This window comes from Phalangium opilio, unplaced genomic scaffold (genome assembly GCF_054372755.1).
Source record: "Phalangium opilio isolate 3A_F unplaced genomic scaffold, DU_Popi_V2 ptg000048l_1, whole genome shotgun sequence".
In the NCBI taxonomy this organism is placed as follows: domain Eukaryota; kingdom Metazoa; phylum Arthropoda; class Arachnida; order Opiliones; family Phalangiidae; genus Phalangium; species Phalangium opilio.
In genome coordinates this window covers 6991181-7003899 of record NW_028324170.1, presented here as the reverse complement: position 1 = coordinate 7003899, position 12719 = coordinate 6991181, and the positions used below count along the sequence as shown (strand labels likewise).

The 12719-nt window shown below is 38.2% G+C and overlaps 2 protein-coding genes and 1 long non-coding RNA gene across 4 annotated transcripts; 1 reads left to right on the top strand and 2 right to left on the bottom strand.

The window, feature by feature from the left end:
* Window positions 1-267: 267 nt before the first annotated feature.
* Got1 (Glutamate oxaloacetate transaminase 1) lies at window positions 268-2495 on the bottom strand. The gene is made up of 8 exons (XM_089839921.1): window positions 2294-2495; window positions 1973-2154; window positions 1692-1913; window positions 1516-1620; window positions 1290-1440; window positions 979-1144; window positions 767-912; window positions 268-707 (listed from the first exon to the last, which is right to left on the bottom strand). Exons 1-8 carry the CDS (start codon window positions 2403-2405, stop codon window positions 565-567), a joined length of 1227 nt encoding a protein of 408 aa, XP_089696047.1. The 5' UTR covers window positions 2406-2495; the 3' UTR covers window positions 268-564.
* A 1151-nt stretch (window positions 2496-3646) lies between these two features.
* Window positions 3647-4875, top strand: LOC149674062 (uncharacterized). Its single transcript, XR_016366999.1, has 2 exons — window positions 3647-3789; window positions 3858-4875. It is a non-coding gene; the product is annotated as an uncharacterized LOC149674062 (long non-coding RNA).
* Window positions 4470-11170, bottom strand: Oga (O-GlcNAcase). Of its 2 annotated transcripts, XM_089839915.1 has the most exons (14): window positions 11023-11170; window positions 10631-10682; window positions 10478-10575; window positions 10110-10409; window positions 9667-10047; window positions 9224-9603; window positions 8637-9160; window positions 7543-7763; window positions 7293-7349; window positions 6495-6580; window positions 6228-6424; window positions 5942-6164; window positions 5133-5298; window positions 4470-5060 (listed from the first exon to the last, which is right to left on the bottom strand). In XM_089839915.1, exons 1-14 carry the CDS (start codon window positions 11117-11119, stop codon window positions 4924-4926), a joined length of 2919 nt encoding a protein of 972 aa, XP_089696041.1. In that variant the 5' UTR covers window positions 11120-11170; the 3' UTR covers window positions 4470-4923. The 2 variants fall into 2 exon arrangements, with proteins under 2 accessions (XP_089696041.1, XP_089696042.1); XM_089839916.1 differs by lacking the exon at window positions 7293-7349.
* Between the last annotated feature and the right edge of the window lie 1549 nt (window positions 11171-12719).

The window sequence follows — 12719 nt, the reverse complement described above, 5'->3', positions numbered from 1 at the left end:
AAGCTTCGTAAAGAACTACAATCTAATTAATTGAATCGCAACAAGTTAGTTTCGTGCTGTAAACGGCTTTATTCGTACAATGTTAAGCTTAGATAGAAGCCCTCCGAGCCGGCTGACGCGTGACGTCACGCGTAATATTAGGATTCTAGATGGCGCTGTATACTAATGCCCGGGAAATTTGAACTGAACTCGCCGCCAATTATGAATCTACCTCAAAAAGGCTTCATAAAGAAATACAATCTAATTAATTGAATGACAAGCAGTCAGTTTCGTGCTGTAAACGGCTTTATTCGTACAATATTAAGCTTAGATATATATAAAAAACTAAAATTTACCCTCTGAACATAATAATTGCTCTAAAAACCAGCCAGTTTTCCTGCTTTTTCACAATTTTAATTACTACGTTTAACATTAAAGTAATTAATAATTAACAATAGTTTCTAGGCACCTAATTACTTTCAAAGAAAAACGAAATTAAGATGGTAAATAAAATAGCCTTGAGCATTTGATGGTTTGGGGCTTTTTTTCACCAAGGAATATTGACTGTTAAATTAATATTATCAATTAATTTGGAACTTTGGTAATGGCTTCATTGATGGCATTCGCTACGTAATCTACATTGGATGTATTTAGACCACACATACTAATGCGACCCGAATCAAGAAGATAGATATGATGCTCTTTAATCAGATATTTAACTTGGCCAACTATTAAAGTAATTAGATTTCAAAAAATAGACCAAATTTTGGCTGAAAAGAAATCATACCAGTTAAACCAGTGTAGGAAAACATTCCAATTTGACTCGTAATATGTTCCCAAGCTCCCGGGGTGCCTCCAATTTCTTCTAATTTTGACCTTAATGCCGCTCTCATGTTTATAATACGTTCTGCCATTTCTTTGATATGACCCTTCCTAAAGAAATTAATTAATTAGAAATTAAAATAAGTAAGCCTAGCTTATTTAATTCAAATGTTGTACCATTCAACAAACAGATCAGGATCAGTTAATACACGGTGAACAATCCTAGCTCCTTGGCTAGGAGGATTAGAGTAATTTCCTCTAATAATAATTGCCAACTGACTCTGTACTGCCGCAACAGCGGAAGTGTCCTTCAAAACAATGGTTAAATTACCAATACGTTGATCTGAGAGGAGAATTAATGATTAAATTAATTTAAAACAATGCTTAAATAATTATTTTAAAGCACCTAGGCAACAAAAACTATTCTTAATAAAATAATGGATGAATATTTATGGATTAGCGATAAGAAATATTTTAGGTTCAATCACCGTATAATCCAAAGTTTTTTGCAAAAGACTGGGAACACAACATCTCAAAACCTCTTGATACAAAATATCTTATAGCTTTGCTATCTCTTTCAAGGTCTCCAGAAGCAAAACCTTGATAAGCGCAGTCGAAAAATGGGAATAACTTTTTCTCCTATCAGACAAAGTTTATCCGTTTATCCTATCATAAAAAAAGAACTATTGAATAAAATAAAATTTTCTCAATTACTTCCATAACATCCGCAATTTGCTTCCATTGTTCATCAGTTGGATCAACACCAGTTGGGTTATGGGCGCAAGCGTGTAAAATGATCACAGAATCTTCTGGGGCATTCTGACATTAAGAAAATTGATTATTTTTGCAATAAAAAGTAGCCCTAATAAAATCATAATGGATGGACTCACTTTCAAATCTTCAAGCATACCATTGATATCCAAACCCTTGCTATTCCCATCCCAATAACGATATGTTTTTGAGTTGGTAAAGCCAGCATGGTTGAAAATTAACTTATGAGCCCCCCAAGTTGGATCAGAATAGTAATAAGTGGTGTATTTGCAAACTCTGTTTAAAAAATCTGCTCCAACCCTCAAAGCCCCTGAGCCACTTAATGCTTGGGCTCTAACAACCTACGATTAAAATAATTTGAAGTCTACAAACCAATGTAATGACAGAAAAGTTTACCCACCCTTCCTTCCTTAATAGCGGGGCTATCTTCACCTAGAACTATGTTAGTTGCGGCTTTGGTAAAACCATCATGTCCAGTTTGACTCAAATACTCGTGGTTCAAAGTCTCATCATTAGCTAATTCCTTCTCAACTTTACGAACCACGGGTAAAACCCAAGGTTTCGCGGAATTGTCACGATAAGCTACGCAAATATCATAAAATATAATTGACAAGTTGGTAATTTTAATTTTAATTTTAAAATAATGGGAAGACTTTTATTATAGTAACTTGGCTTCACGCCAAACAAACTTTCCCTAAGCCTTGGTCAAATTTTCGATTACCTCCGATTCCCAAGTCAACTTTTTGAGGAGATGGATCGTCTAAATACGATTTACGTAGAGCAAAAACTTCTATCGGAGGAGCAGGTTTGATATTAACAAATCTGGATGTCATAATTAACTTTGTTAATTTTATTTAAGTTTATAATTCACGACCAATCGACCTCCCGGTAACTTTGAAGGGCAGACTGTAAGAATTTATCAGAAATTTGACAGGAGCCGGAAATTTACGCCTAAAAATTGGCGCCATCTACTGATATAAGGCTCATAACCAATCAAATTCAAACAGATTGGTTGTGGTGTCTTGAATAACCAATCACAGAACGGGTTCATAATGGCGCGTGAATTTCAATTTATAAAGTACACGTGCAACACGTGGCTTCCACGTCATAGAATAATCTTTCACTGGAGAAATTTGACGTTAACTGAATCATAAATTTCAAATACATTTACAAGTATTTACATTTGGAAAAACGAAGCGTTAATAAGCCTGATTAATCATAACTACGACAAAATTATTGTACAAACTTCTTTTGGAATAATATTTACAAAATCATTTCTTTTCATCCCAAAAAAGGGACATAAGTTCTAAAATTTTAAGGCAATAAGTTCAGTAAATTGGGTAGACAGAAAAGTTAGGGAATCTTAATTGTTGAGATTTGAGATCCGGTGTACGCGGAAGAGCGGCACAACTACTGTATGCTAGTCTGCATACCACTAATGGTAAGCCCACGAGGCGGCCGAGGCTTAGAGAGGCAGAACGAAAGGAGAGTAGGGACCAAAAAAAAACAGAACACTTTAAAGCAGGGATGTTTGATATATCGATACTCTATAGGGATCGGCCTCTTCGTATACCCCTAATGTTAAAAAAGGGGCAAGTTTTTGAGGCCGACGACAGCGCCATCTGGATTGCGGGAGAATCGTAACTATGTTATGATTCGTCTGCCACCAGCCCACCAGGCGTCCGATTTTTTCGAGGGCGCGGAATTGGCCCTCCCCTTGACAAATCTCACAAAGGGCTCTTGCTTATCCTCTGTATAACCAAGCTTGGTGGGGGGGGGGGGTATTGTAACACCCGTATTTGGATCCCCTCCCCAAGCAATGTAAAAGTATTTCAAGAGAGATGCCCCAAAAAACCCACGGGTCAGCGCGCATGCTGACCACGATGGAAAGTTTTTACCTATGGTTCCCCCCAAAAACCCTTTTGTCCGCGAGGACCGCGAATGGCGTTAAGAGCCGGGGTTGAGGGAGAGGAAAGGTAGAAAGGACAGTTCTAACCAAGATAAATACAAGGAACATAGCTTCTCAAGAAGCGTCAACAAGAAGATACGTGAAATGAAAGAGTATGTGGTAATGTTAAATTGTGGTATTTGGTATTTGCTAATAGGAAGCTAACAGTTCTGACCCTGAAACGTCACACCCTTCTATCTCTTACTGGAGTTTCATCCCCCCTAACGGATTCTAGCGCAAAAATGCCATCCAAAGAGAGGCTGCGTGACGTCAGTCTATCTCTTCCCCCTAGCCAGTTGTTATTGTTAGCTCCCTATTGACAAAGTAAATTTTGCAGAATGACATTTGGATTGAATTGTCACGGCCACTTGATCAATTATCATTCTAGATGAATTTAAAAAAAGTGACTTTTAGTGACAAAAGTGACTCAGTATCAGGCCTCTCAAAACCAAATCTGGTCCCACTTCTCAAGCCAAATCTGGTCACACTTCTCAAGCCGAATCTGGTCACACTTCTCAAGCCGAATCTGGTCACGCTTCTCAAGCAGAATCTGGTCACGCTTCTCAAGCAGAATCTGGTCACACTTCTCAAGCAGAATCTGGTCACACTTCTCAAGCAGAATCTGGTCACACTTCTCAAGCAGAATCTGGTCACACTTCTCAAGCAGAATCTGGTCACACTTCTCAAGCAGAATCTGGTCACACTTCTCCTAAACAGCCAATAACTGAAATATCAAGATCTGAAGCTCCTTGCCACCCTACCCAATCAAATTCAAACAGATTGGTTGTGGTGTCTTGAATAACCAATCACAGAACGCATTGATAATGGCACGTGACTTTCAATTTATAAAGTACACGTGCAACACGTGGCTTCCACGTCATAGAATAATCTTTCACTGGACAATTTTGACGTTTACTGAATCATTAATTTCAAATACATTTTACAAGTATTTACATTTGGAAAAACGAAGCTTTAATAAGCCTGATTAATCATAACGACGACAAAATTATTGTACAAACTTCTTTTGAAAGAATATTTACAAAATCATTTCTTTTCATCCCAAAAACAGGGACGTTAAGTTCTAAAATTGATTTTGAACAACAGTCAAAAACTCGTTACTTATTTTGTTTAAATTCAAATGAAAACAATTAAACTTAATTTTCAATGTTCATGATGAATAATTTTCCGTTATAAAATGACTTATAGTTGTTGTTAAGTGTCATGATGTGAAATCCATGTTTAAAACCGTGACTTTTATTAAGTTTTCTTAAAGAACTCTTAATAAAAAAATGTATCTTTCAGATTTGATTTATAATTAATAAAGCTTTATATTAATTTACAGATCTTTATAATAATAGTCTTTTCAATGGTTTTTACGAGAACAAATTTTTAAATAAATTTACCTAAAATGTTCTTCCCAAATAAAAAACATCCTGATTGGTAAACCCTGGTATAGCTATTTCCATGAAGCCTAACTTAGCGTGTATATCTAGGATATTCTTATCACCTATTGTTACTTCGGTAAAAACACCGTGAGAACCTAAAATTGATTATTTTTCCAATCATTTACTTAAAATCGGGGAGTAATAAATAAAATTAAATTAAAACTTACCATTAGCTTTAAGAGCTGAAAAAACGCAAGCCATGAGTCTTTTAGGAATGCTGGGATCTGAAATTGACGGAGCTACACTCAATTTCAAGATTGAAGGATGATTTGTGTAAATATCATCAGGAATGGCAGTGAATGGTTTTGTATTATGGAAACCGGCAATCATTTCCTTCGAAATTAACAAAAAAAAATGCGAGTGTTACTGTTAAGCCTATTTCCTAAGCCTACTCATTACATAAACGGTATACGGACTAAATACCCCCAAGACAAAAGACCCCCAGTCATAATCCCCCCTCTCTCAAGACAAAATCCCCCGGGTCATTTTACCCCCATCCAAGTTAAGAGTACAAAATCCCCCCACTATCAAGACAAAATCCCCCCACTCTGTAGACAAAATCCCCCTACGCTCTAGACAAAATTCCCCGGTCATAATCCCCGGTTAGGTTATGTTAGGTTATGTTAGGTTAGGTTATGTTAGGCTAGGTTTGGTTAGGTTAGGTTGGGTTGGGTTAGGTTCGTAATATTTTGGAAATATTGTAACAATGGTACGCCTTTTCCAAAATATTATTTTTTACATTTATTTTCTTCCGAAGAACACAGTTTGAGGGGAATTTGTCCCGGGGCTGGGGGGAATTTGTACCGGGGCTGGGGGAATTTGTCCTGGGGCTGGGGGTATTTTGTCTTCGTCATCCATTTAGGGGGAAATTGTCCGGGGGATTTTGTCTCCTACCTGAGGGGATTATGTCCTTTTTTTCTCAAATGTTTGGATTATGTCCAGGGGGGATTATGTCCTACATTCTACATAAACATACCTCAGCTGGTGTAAGCATGGCGGTACTCTGATCCTCCAACTTATTCTTATTTGGCACATCATTTACAGGATATTTGGACCTTAATTCGGGTATCCAAGCCATTTCCAGCTTCCGATGAAATTCCTTAGCATCTAAGGCAGCCACGCAATACCCGCAAATGCCTTCTTCATCTTCAATCACGAAACAATACTCGGGTGATAAGCATAAATATCCACCAACCAATCTTAAAAAGGAATGAAGATGACGTCTTTATAGTCATGCAATTACCGTTTATTTAAAAACTTACTTATCCCCAATTAAATTTGGCATATCGGGGAAGACATCGCTACCATCGGCGCCATCATCGCACGTTTTCCGGCATAAATGGTAAACGGATTCTTCATCAGCGGGCAAATATGGCCGTATTGTGTAAATTTTGCTGGTGGGTGTGTCAGGTGGCTTATAGAGAAATAAATCTCCGACACTTTCCAGGGGAAGTAAACGCTAACGGGGAAACGTTTAAAATCATTTTATATTAAACGCGGACAAAAAATGAGCGAAGGAATCAATTTACTTGTAACTCGGCAGTAAGTCCTCCCCTAAAAAGCCAAGGTTCTTGTTCCCCATTTGTAAAAGCCTCTCTGTAGCCTTTTGAAAACCCTAAACATCATTTAAAAAGGTATAGGTAAGATCAGACGATTGCGGGAAACGTTCTTAAATTACTCTAAATTATAGGAAAATTCACCAAAAATTAGTAAAGGTCCAATGAAAAGCTAACTCTTAACAAAAGAAGAGACAAAAGTTGGCCAATATTTTTCCTAATAAATCTTCAATTTATCAATATCAATATTCTAATCAAATTTTGACAAAGATTTTAGATTCTCATCAAATCTTGTCAAAAATTCTTTATTTTCTTAACACAAATATTTTTTTCAAACCTCTGAAAAAGTTAATTAACTTAATTTTGACTTAACTGCAACAAGATTTGATTTGTTTGACGGCGGTACTTAACCTAACATTGAACCTTTTACGTACGTTGATAAAACTCTAAAAGCAATTCTGACTGCCAGCAGTAAGATTATATAATAAAAATAACTATAAGATTACTGCTAGCAAGATTTAACAATCAATCAAACTCTTTTAAGTCATGATAATTGACCAAAAAGAGTTTTTTTTTTATATTTTTTTTCATGACTTTTGGTCATGGCCATTTTATATTAAAAACTTTCTGAAAAGATACAAAATTAGATGAATTTTTTAAGACCTAAGTAAAAAAATTTTTAAATCATATCGCAAAAAAAAAAAAATTAAGTTTCGATAACCAGTATGTGTGTGTGAGAAATTTTGGAAAAAATTAACGCAGATTGCCTACAAGTAAATGGTGGACAGATGTATAGCGAAGCCGATGTAGCTGGAACCCTTCCAAGAGCTAGACAAAAATTTGGGGGAAAAAAAGAGAAAAGAAAACTAGATAAATATCATGTAAATATCATTTACAGTACATGTACAAATTACATTTGTAGCTGGAAAAACAAATTTACTACGTCAAATACTGTTATCAAATATTGAAAAAACCCTAAAAAAAGTACGTGCGCCTCGTAATACAATCGAAACAAACTTACCAAGCCATTTGACGTAAGAATTGAGCAAAGATATGACGCCTTTAATATCCCAAATGTAGGGATAAAGATCGTAAAGTAAAGATCGGTTTTGTACGTAATTCAAACGCGTCGACAGCCTGTTGATTGCGTGCGTCATTTCTTCAAACTTCATAGCTCTTTGATACCATTCTTCAACAGTTACCGCTGCGGCAGTTTCAACATCTCCATCAAGTTCTTCACTCCTGGATTATTAATAAAAATCGGGTTTGCCTTAACAAACGGAAAATAGTACGGAAGTGAGGTACCTGATAATTACCCGTCCGGGTACTCGCCCCCATAACCGAAAATTACCCGTCCGGGTACTCGCCCCCATAACCGAAAATTACCCCGTCCGGGTACTCGCCCCCATAACCGAAAATTACCCCGTCCGGGTACTCGCCCCCATAACCGAAAATTACCCCGTCCGGGTACTCGTCCCCATAACCGAAAATTACCCGTCCGGGTACTCGTCCCCATAACCGAAAATTACCCGTCCGGGTACTCGTCCCCATAACCGAAAATTACCCGTCCGGGTACCCGCCCCCATAACCGAAAATTACCCGTCCGGGTACTCGTCCCCATAACCGAAAATTACCCGTCCGGGTACTCGTCCCCATAACCAAAAATTACCCGTCCGGGTACTCGTCCCCATAACCGAAAATTACCCGTCCGGGTACTCGTCCCCATAACCGAAAATTACCCGTCCGGGTACTCGCCCCCATAACCGAAAATTACCCGTCCGGGTACTCGCCCCCATAACCGAAAATTACCCGTCCGGGTACTCGCCCCCATAACCGAAAATTACCCGTCCGGGTACTCGCCCCCATAACCGAAAATTACCCGTCCGGGTACCCCCCCCTACAACCCTTTTCTTAAGCATAGTTTATGCCCCTCTCTTGAGAAGTTGCCAGACCATTGGTGAGCTAAGAGACTACAACAAGAAAGGCTAGCAGTTCAATCTGCACCAATAATTCACTACCTTTGCTTACAAAGGGCCTGACAACACCAATCTTAAGTTAATGATGAGAAAGAGGGGCAGAATTTTATTAAAAAAAAAAGGTAAAGAAAAAGCAAACCTAGCCATTCTGAGGTTTTCATCACGCACTGCCGAGGTTCCAGCCCTCTTATTTGCTACCAAATGCCCATTCGTTTTTAACCAATGAAAATCTTGTAGAAACTGCAGCCCCTGACTTCCGTGTTCAAATGGTAGATAAAACAGATCAACTAAAAGAGCTACATCATCATAAGTAAGCTGCTTTGATTGGTCAAGAGGAGGAGTTTCTTGAGTTTCTTCTTCGGGAACTGAGGGTTCAGTCTGCATATCTTCCGCTGAATCATTATCTTTACTTATTTTGGGCTCTTCAATTTCAGCATCAATGATGTCATCCGTAATACTTTCCGAACCGCTGGCCTTTTCGTGTTTGGGGCTGCCCAGGGGAGAGGGATTACAATCCATAGGTTCGGAGGAGTTTGGGGAAGTTCCATTAACGGGGCTGATAACTTCCGGGGGTTTTAGCCCTTCTTGACTCAGTAAAGGCTCCCTTATTGTAGTTGTTGTTGAACTCATTGGTATCACAGAAGGGGTTACTAAAGAATTGACCTAAAAAAATAAATTGGTAAACCTCGCGTTTCAATTTAATTAACTAATATCGAGCTAATTTACTAATTCAGTTGTAATGGGATGATAATTGGGATCTTCGGGATTATTCAGATTCTGTAAGGCAGACGTTGTCGTTAACGTGACTGACATACAAGTATTGACCAAAGCAGTTGGGCAATTTGGAGCGACAATGACAGCTGGTATGGGAGGAGCTGGAGTTGTTGAGTTTGAACCAATGACGGTATTTGGCAAATAAGGTGATGCCACAATTTTTCCAAACGCGCTTTTGTTCTTGTTAAACTCTGGTAACCAATCTCTTATAGCAACTTGAAGGGCCTTTCTGGGATGGTAAATATTAGGACCCATTTGAGATGGAATAACATCCTCAACTGATCCAGTTTCACTTTCGGTTTCAAGTTTGATATCCGCAGTTATTGAGTCATCTAAAATAGGGAATTATAAACGGGGCACCAAACAAAGTGAAATTTTTCTCGAAGAGTTCATACTCAAGGTCATGTCCCTTTTGCCATCTACTTTGCATCTACTCCACTGACCAAGAGTATGAATAGGAATGAAGTTGGCCTCGTATTCGCAATTGGGGTTGCTCATAACACCCCTCAAATGAGGGACTAGTTCGGGAGTTCTTCCGCAATATGGTCCCAAAAATAAACGTTTCTGGTCGTAATCATTGGCATGAAGATTGTCCCATATTAAAGGCGGTCTTTTCAAAACATCCGAGAGTTCTTGCATGGATTGTACGGTTATTGTTTTACTGATAACTTTGTGACCAGTCCACATGATATCAATTCCTGGTAAAAGTTTACTTCCGATAATATTCAAATACTCGGAATTTTGTACATTTGGTACTGCCCTTGTTGTGCAATATTCTAAGAGAGTTAATAATTATTTTAATAGTTCTTTAGGCTTATAAAATAACAGACAATATTACCAGTAGGGCAAAAAATGAACTTTGGTTGAGACAAATGTTGATAAACCTCATTAGACAAAGATACTTGGGCATGACCAAATGATTGGAAGACTTCTTTGTCAGGTTCACTGATATCAGGCTCAATATCATCAAATAGGAGAGCAAAAGCGTTGCAACCAAACTGCGATACTTGTTCGAGTTTACGTTTTAAACAACTGACTTCTTTTGAACTAGAATAAGTGACATCAAGCCCGGGAGATAGGGCATAAATAAAAGTTATTCCACAATCCTTAGCTCCCTGGATGAGATTAGTTAAATGCTCTGAAAGATTAAGAAAATGTGCGTGCAATTAACTGTCAGTCTCGTATCACGCAACAGAAGCGTCTTACCAGCTTCTTCCACTGTATATAACTCTCGCCAATAAGCTCTATGTTTTAAATCATCTTTGGGGGCATACATATAGGCATTTAGACCAAATTTTTTCATCCTAAATTATGCTACAAGTTAATTAGGTTCGCCAAAGAAAGGTTTATAATAATTACTTGGCAAATAGGTCTCTGCGTTGCTCTGTAGTCCATGGTCTACCGTAAAAACCTTAAGAGTTAATATTTACAGGTTATAAATCATTAATAATTGGGATATCCCTATATTCTAAATTAGGTTTTGACCTATTAGGTTTTTTGACAATATATTTTCCTAATTCATATAGCTTCAAAAAACCATAAAATCGGATAGGCTGCTATACCATACTTTAATTTATAAATAATTGTATTACTACTTTTAAATACTTTCGACAAAACAATTAAAATGTTGGCTTAGTTGGCTATATCACAAATGCTAAGCCTTGGTCTCTCTAAACAAACTTCCACGTTCTTAGTACTTAACACTATCATACCACAAAAATTTTTGGAATAAGTTAAAATAACGTAAATACCTTCAACTACTCCGCAAATAAAATTTTTATTCATCGACATATTATCATTAGAATTGTCTAAAAAGAGCTCATCCGAACTCTGGTTCGTTCCTGCCATTTTCCTCAAGTCTGCGGAAAGCGGAGCGCTTGGAGGAAAGAAGAGACGTGGAGAAAAATGATGGTGGGCCATCTGCGTCATTGAAAGACTCCCATAGTACCTTGCACACGCCCCTAGCTTTGGTAGGGGGTTGCAAAATGCTGCTAGCACCATTTAAAAATTGAAGCTACTCCTCGGAATTAACATAACAAGTAGTATTGTCGACGTTTTTTACCCTGTTGTTACCCTTATGTCAAATGTATCGAAAACCTTTGTTCACGCTGAATTTTTGGAATGCAATAATAATAATTAAATAAATAATTCTGGGAGTACTTCGTTGAGGTAGATGGAGGTACAGAGCGAGGGTACAGAGGCAAGGCTATACGCATGGAACTACAACTCCATCTCACAGCTTCCCTCCAAGCAGAGAGCAAGCCCGCTGCTGCGCTTGCTGCCTGGATCATAGCCCACTTGATCACGCACGCTGGCTGCACGCGCGCTAGAAGCCCGTTCAAACGAATTTTTTTTACATGTCAACTCGCGAATGCGGCGCGTCACATAGGTTCGGTCTAAACTGATAAAACTGGTCCCCTTCCATAGACGCCCATGTTAAAACCAGACGGGTTTGAATTTTAGACCGAACCTATGTTATTTTCATTCTTAGGGTCGATTGAGGGGGCTTCTAGAGCCCGTGCTGCCAGCGTGATCAAGTGGGCTATGCCTGGATTCATAGCCCACTCGGTCTTCATCACGGACCGTGACGGGCACAAGGTGATCGCATACTCTAGTGGGCTATGCTGGATCTTGAAAAATGTTGTTCGAAATTGAGCATAGGAAATCTCTTCAGGATAGCAAGTAATTTAGGAGAATCAAATTCAGCTAAACCAAATTTTCATAAGTGAAAATAGAATAGATGATCAAATCAAATAGTTAAAAATAGTTTGCAAGGCCCAAAATGATTAACTCCAAGTTTTTGCCGGAAGGTGACGCTGTAAGTACTGGAGCAGATTGGAAAATTTTACCGCCAAATTCAAGAGTGGAAAACTGAGGACTTAGCTTTAATACTTCCGCAAGAATGAACAAAACGATCATTCATATTTAATAATTTGTTAAGTATTATTTGGAACACAAAACTGTTTCGTAACCCTAAATAAAGTAACTAGTCACGTCTTCTCGTGGCAGGATAAATGAATTTAAAATAAAAGGAGCACAAACATTTTAAGGGGCAAAAACGGTTCGGAAAGGTCATGTCCTACTTCAAAAGAATTTGAAAAGCTCGCACAATACAATTTAACAAGCCCTGAGGGTGGAATTAACTTTCCTATGTGTTATTACCTCTCATATTTTACAGGCTTAGGTCAACATCTTGTAAAAGGCACGCGCACCGCGTAAGAAAAGATATCTATTCTAACCAACTTGACGCCCCCAGGGCCATTTTTCCTGTCTGCTGATGTATAGAGGGCGTAGTCACTTACAGAAATCTCACCTTTACGCCTGTTTCACCCCCTCAACTATAGACCATTTTGGTGCAAATTGGACGCGAGATTATTCTAACCTTTGTCTTAGTTTACTGTTTTTGGCAATGTAAACGAGCGAAAAGTGAAGTGCCGGCTTGTAATAA

What these genes read in the sequence shown, in the direction of transcription:
- Got1 (XM_089839921.1), bottom strand. Translation starts at nt 2,405, where the DNA reads ATGACATCCAGATTTGTTAATATCAAACCTGCTCCTCCGATAGAAGTT. An exon ending in AGTTGACTTGGGAATCGGAG is followed by an intron (nt 2,155 to 2,293) that starts GTAATCGAAAAT and finishes ATATTTGCGTAG; the next exon opens with CTTATCGTGACAATTCCGCG. An exon ending in GTATGCTTGAAGATTTGAAA is followed by an intron (nt 1,621 to 1,691) that starts GTGAGTCCATCC and finishes TCTTAATGTCAG; the next exon opens with AATGCCCCAGAAGATTCTGT.
- Oga (XM_089839915.1), bottom strand. Translation starts at nt 11,119, where the DNA reads ATGGCAGGAACGAACCAGAGTTCGGATGAGCTCTTTTTAGACAATTCT. An exon ending in GAAAACCTCAGAATGGCTAG is followed by an intron (nt 7,764 to 8,636) that starts GTTTGCTTTTTC and finishes TTAATAATCCAG; the next exon opens with GAGTGAAGAACTTGATGGAG. An exon ending in CATCTGTCCACCATTTACTT is followed by an intron (nt 6,581 to 7,292) that starts GTAGGCAATCTG and finishes AATGATGTTTAG; the next exon opens with GGTTTTCAAAAGGCTACAGA.